The 5,479-nt window shown below is 50.4% G+C and overlaps 1 protein-coding gene across 1 annotated transcript; it reads left to right on the forward strand.

Annotated features, from left to right (window-relative positions):
* Positions 1 to 827: 827 nt before the first annotated feature.
* Positions 828 to 5,102, forward strand: GOT1L1 (glutamic-oxaloacetic transaminase 1 like 1). Its single transcript, XM_001492126.7, has 9 exons — positions 828 to 1,080; positions 1,760 to 1,941; positions 2,253 to 2,364; positions 2,616 to 2,725; positions 2,953 to 3,045; positions 3,138 to 3,288; positions 3,797 to 3,962; positions 4,500 to 4,642; positions 4,902 to 5,102. Exons 1-9 carry the CDS (start codon positions 966 to 968, stop codon positions 5,078 to 5,080), a joined length of 1,251 nt encoding a protein of 416 aa, XP_001492176.5. The 5' UTR covers positions 828 to 965; the 3' UTR covers positions 5,081 to 5,102.
* Positions 5,103 to 5,479: the final 377 nt, after the last annotated feature.

The following is a 5,479-nucleotide window of genomic DNA, read 5'->3' on the forward strand; positions in this document are numbered from 1 at the left end:
GACAAGGGGCTTGGCCTTTTGTATGCCTAGATCAGGCAGTCACTGGCTACCCTTGTTGGTGGGGGTGTGACCTTCCGGGTGGTTTCCAGGTGAGGTAGCGCCATCAGCCAAGGGCAATTCTCCAGAGAAGGTAGCTCAGGAAGGTAAGCCTTATCCACCTGCAGGGCTGGTAAAGGGCGTCTTGGTGGGACACCAACAGTGTCTACATCAATCATTTACAAAGTTATTTTTAAAGACGAAAAGAAAAAGAAAGCAAAATGCAAGACTGATCCTACAGAGGCTCTTTCTGCCCTTGACCTCTGCCTCCTACCCGTGCTGCTGGGCCACCACTAAACAGTTAACAAATGAAGAGGTCTTGACTCCAGATAACCAAGAGAAATAGGACTAGTTTACCAAGTTGCAAATTATACTGTTTCTAAATATAAGACTCTTCAATGAAAATATCTGTGGAAGAGAACAGTGCTTTCTTTCTATTCCTTTTAAAGTCTGGAGCCCTTACCAAAATGAAAGCAGAAGCTTGGTAAACATGTCCCTGGGCCTGCATTAACGCTGGGTCTGGGGCTTTCCCTTCTGCAGGAGCAGCCCTCACCTGGCTCATTGGCTGCCTGCCTTGCCCTCTCTCCTGAGGGGCTGACTTGTTATTTTGGATTGGGCGACTTGGGGCTGGAGAAGAGAAGGCAGTGAGTCAGGGAGAAGTGCCTGGAGCTCCAGGTCCTCCTTCCCCCTCCCCCAGCCCACTCTCTCAGGGGATTCTCCTCTGGGGCCATGGAATATCCCCGTGGAGACGGAGGTGTGGGACTCTGTTGCTCTGGAGACAAGTTGTCCAGAGCCTCTGGGCCTTGGAGCTGCGAGGGTTCCGGGAAGGGGCAGGCCTGTGTGGTCCCGGCTTGGAGGAGGGCTCGCGGGCAGGAGCGGGGAGGAACACAGAGCGGAGTCATAGTCTTGGCTCTACGTTCATCTCAGTGATGTCCACCCTTTCAGTGTTCATGGATGTGCCCCTAGCCCAGAAGCTAGAAGGCAGCTTGTTAAAGACCTACAAAAAAGACGACTGCCCCAACAAGATGTTCCTGGCCTATAAAGGTAGACGCCTAGTAGTTGCCGAGTCTGTGACTTGATGGATCAGAATTGCCTCTAGGAGGGCAGAATTCTACTGCCACAGAGGAATCGGGAGCTAGCCTGAGCCTCTGCAAGTGGACAGGTCTGTTCCTGTTAGCAGAGTTGCCCAGTGGGGAAAAGAGCGGAAAATCCTCCGATCCTTCCGTGCCCCTGCCATTCTCTGGCGGCTTCCAGGGAATGCTAAGAGCTGTGTCCTCTCCCCCAGCGCCACGCTTTGGCCCAGCATGGGCATTGCACTTTCTTCAGCCTCTTTCTTCTCCCCTCTGTCTCCCCGGTTCCTGAACCAAGAATGGTTCCCCAAATTGACGCTTCTGTGCAGCCAGCCCTTGCCGCTGTGAAAGTCAGCGTTACCTTTGTTTAGTCTCATGTAGCCATAACTCCCACGTTGTATGTCATTTTTACCCTTTAAAATGGCATAGGTTTTAGTCGTCGTCGTTTTTTTAAAGACAAAAATTATACACATTCACTAACAGCACGTTGTTTTTATAAAGGGGAAAGAAAGGGAAAGTTGTCTTTTCCTAGGTGACTTTCCAAAGCCCCAAGAAAGGCAGGACAGATGAATTGTCTGCGGGCTGTCTGTGGAGCCCAGCCTTGGAGACCCCGAGGCCAGGCCTCCAGAGCTCCCTCTGCGGTTCCCTCACAGTCTGCATGACCAAGAAGGGCCAACCCTGGGTTTCTTCCGTGGTGCACAAGATCCGACTACAGATCGCGGAGGATCCCTCCTTGAACTATGAGTACATACCGGTGATGGGCATGAAATCGTTCATCCAGGCCTCCTTGGAACTCCTCTTTGGAAAGCACAGCCAAGTCATCGTGGAGAACAGGGTGAGAAGAAGGGCCCTCCCGCACTTACCCAGACAAAGGGATGGGGACCAGAGCGTGCACGATCTTAAACCTGAAAGGGACCTTGCAGGGTCCCTGGCATTGACAAAGGAGACACCTGAGGCTCAGAGAGTCCAAAGCTTTAGTCACTGAGGGGCAGAGCTGGGCTCAGAACCCAAAGCCTGTGCTCTTGGCACCAACCCACACGGTTGATGTGCAGGCTCTCTCAGGGAGGGAACGGTCTAGATCGCAGGTGGTCCTAGTATCACCGTGACTCTTTTAAAGTGTGATTTCTGTTTATTTTTTGCTAATAGGGAGGGGGTGTGCACACTGTTGGTGACAGTGGTGCCTTCCAACTTGGGGCCCAGTTCCTCAAAACTTGGCGTCGAGATTCTCAAGTAGTTTACATCATTTCTTCTCAAAAAGGTGAGTGTTCTGCGAGCTGAGGAGGACAGAAGATCCCTGTCTCTTGTTGCTGATTCCCACCCCACTAGCAATCTTCACTGTTGTCCTCATTCTCTGTCGTGAGAAAAATGGTGGACAAGCCAAGGTGTGCTTGTCCCTTTCCTCTTATTGTCCCGCCTTCAACCAGTGACCCTCACGCCCCTTCTCTGGGGCGTCTGCCTCCATCTCTCCATTCCCCGTTTACCAACTGCTGGGGGGCTGTGTTTCCACAGAACCGCACGGACTTATTTTCCAGGACATGGGCTTTACAGTTTATGAATACTCCTTCTGGGACTCCACGCAGCTGTGCCTAGACCCCAACATGCTCCTCAGTGTGGTGGAGGTAGAGGGGCCCAGCTCAGAAAATACTCCCCAGACCCAATTTAAAGTTTTATTTTCCTTACCTCCCCAACACACCCCCCCGCCCCAGTCATCCAAGGTCTTTTCTAGCCTTGGATTTACCTAGCCCTTTAGTAGGAACCAACTAGAAGGATCACATCTCCTCCAAATACCTTGGTACCACTACCACTTGGTAGGGGAAGTGACTGATGAGACAGTCTCTACCTGCAGCAGGCCCCACGTGGCTGTGTCTTTGTGATCGGGAACATTGGCAACTGCAAATTGACACCAAGTCAGTGGGCAAAGTTCATGGCCACCATGAAGGTGAGCCTGACCTCCTGCCTGACTTACCCCCCTCTGACCATCTCCTTTCGCTTCCCAGTCTTATCCTTTTTCCATTCTCCTTTCTCCTACAGAGCAAGCAGATATTCCCATTTTTTGACATTCCCTATCAAGGTTTATCCACGGGTGACCTGGAAGAAGATACTAGATTCTTAGAATATTTTGTGTCTCAAGGCTTTGAGTTCTTCTGCAGCCAGTCTCTGTCCAAGAATTTTGGCATTTACGGTATGGTATGGGCAGAAGGCAAAGGGAGGGCCTGGTGCTGAAGTGGTACCACACACCATGGCACAAACAATGTGTCTGACATCTCCTGCCCTCTGGGAGCTGAGGCGTCCCGTCAGAGCACCGTGGAGGCAGAAGGGAAGAGCGTTGTGCTAGAAGTCAGGTTCTGTGGTGTCATCTCAGCTCAGCTACTAGAACTAGATACTAAAACTGACTCTGGTTAAGTCATTTCTCCCCCTTAGGCCTCTGTTTCCTCAACTATAAGATGAGGGGGTAGGAATTAGTGATCTTTTAAGTTTCTTCCACCTTTAAGACTCTTACTTATGGCTACTTTTTCTGCAAGGAGAGCCTCTGGCAACTTCCTGGGGTCTGGATAGCAGCTTGGCTGGGCTGGGGTGAGGGCCCCATAGTTCAATCCTCTCTTCTGCAATGGTGGAGGCAGAGTCATAGAGGAACGTCTTGGTAAACGAGGATGAGACTGAGAATGAGCCTGTCTGTCCCCAAACTGTAGATGAAGGAGTAGGGATCCTAGTCGTGGTGGCACTCAACAACGAGCTTCTGCTGTGTGTCCTCTCCCAGCTGATGAACTTCGCCCGGGCCCTGTGGTTGAACCCTCCTACCACGGGTGCTCGCATTATCACCTCCATCCTCTGTAACCCTGCTTTGCAGGGAGAATGGTAAGGGCAAAGGGTGGGGGCGGGAAAGGATGGGCAGAGCCTCTGGATACCTATAGACTTGCTCATTGACAGGATTCAACTGGGTGCTTCTCTTCCTGCCCGTGCCGCCTCTTTACTCCATTCATTCATCAACATTTACTGAGGACCCACTGTGTACAGTGGCAGTGCCTATGCCAAAGGCTGCCATACCTTGGGGAAGTTGGTAATAGGATGTTCTTTTTGGATACAGGCCGATGAATTATTTGAACACTTCCAGATTGCAGGACGAGATTAGGAAGCATCAAGGGCTCTGGCACAATCTGCCTAAGAGCCTGCTTGGCTTGCTTAAATGTGTATGGGCTGAAGTCCCCCTCCCATTCACCCATTCATAACCATCGAGGTCCCTGGCTGCACGGGCTTGCCCTCAGGCACCCTGGTTGGGGGCTTTTGAAGGGAAGAAGGTGGAAGGACAATGAGGATGTTGTTGGGGGTGGGGGCGGGAGAGACAGGACAGACTGGAGCTCACACTCTAATTTCTTGCTGTCATTCCTTTGGCAGGAAGCAGAGTCTGAAAGAGGTTGCAGAGAACATCATGATGATCAAGGAAAAGGTGAAGGAGAAGCTCAGGCTCCTGGGGACTCCTGGCTCCTGGGATCACATCACCCACCAGAATGGGACCCATAGCTATCTTGGACTCAGCTGTAAGTGTCTAGGAGGGGGTAGCTCCACCCTTTCTGACCTTGGGCTTGTATTTGAGCATTAAACTTCACTGACTAGGTGACCAGTCCCTAGCTTCACCCCAGATTTTGATTCTTCCCTGAGGAAAGTGCAGCTGCCTTAAAGACCTTTCTGGATCCCCAGAAATGCTGACACTTCCTATCCGCTATAATCCACCCTGGGCTAGAGGGGAGTTAGAGGTGGCCACCCCAGGATCTGAGACCCTGTGATGATTATTACCAGCCCAACAAGTGGAATACCTGGTCAAGAAAAAGCATATTTACGTCCCCAAGAACGGTCGTATCAACTTCACCTGTATCAATGCCTATAACATAGATTACATCACTCAGAGCATCAATGAGGCTGTCCTCTTCACAATGGACTCAGAGAATCTTCAGAAAGTAAATGACTCCTTGGAATAAAAGCTTTAGTCTCTGCAAAAAATTTGTGCTGATTATTCATTGCTATTGTCATTTCTCTGAAAAGCACTATTTCTCTCCATCTATTTAAGAAGCATTGGTTTGGCCTCAGCAAAGAGGGGAAAAAAGGCCCAAAGAAGAAGGGAATTTTTACCTTCCCTGACCATCTCATATTTGCTAAGCATCTACTATGGTGAGGCCCTGATCTGGGGTCCTAGTCTGTTTGGGCTTCTATAACAAAATACCATAGACTGGGTGGTGTCGACGAAAATAATCCATAACCAATCTGTAAATGAAAATTTGGGTGAGTTTATTCTGAGCTGAAATCTGAGGACCATGGCCCGGGGCCTTTCTTCCCGAAGGAAGAAAGGGCACCAAAGAAATGAGGTGTACAGAATGGTT

This window comes from Equus caballus, chromosome 27, assembly GCF_041296265.1.
Source record: "Equus caballus isolate H_3958 breed thoroughbred chromosome 27, TB-T2T, whole genome shotgun sequence".
Classification (NCBI taxonomy): Eukaryota; Metazoa; Chordata; class Mammalia; order Perissodactyla; family Equidae; genus Equus; species Equus caballus.

What these genes read in the sequence shown, in the direction of transcription:
- GOT1L1 (XM_001492126.7), top strand. Translation starts at nt 966, where the DNA reads ATGTCCACCCTTTCAGTGTTCATGGATGTGCCCCTAGCCCAGAAGCTA. An exon ending in CAAGAATTTTGGCATTTACG is followed by an intron (nt 3,289 to 3,796) that starts GTATGGTATGGG and finishes CCCAAACTGTAG; the next exon opens with ATGAAGGAGTAGGGATCCTA. An exon ending in TAGCTATCTTGGACTCAGCT is followed by an intron (nt 4,643 to 4,901) that starts GTAAGTGTCTAG and finishes GATTATTACCAG; the next exon opens with CCCAACAAGTGGAATACCTG.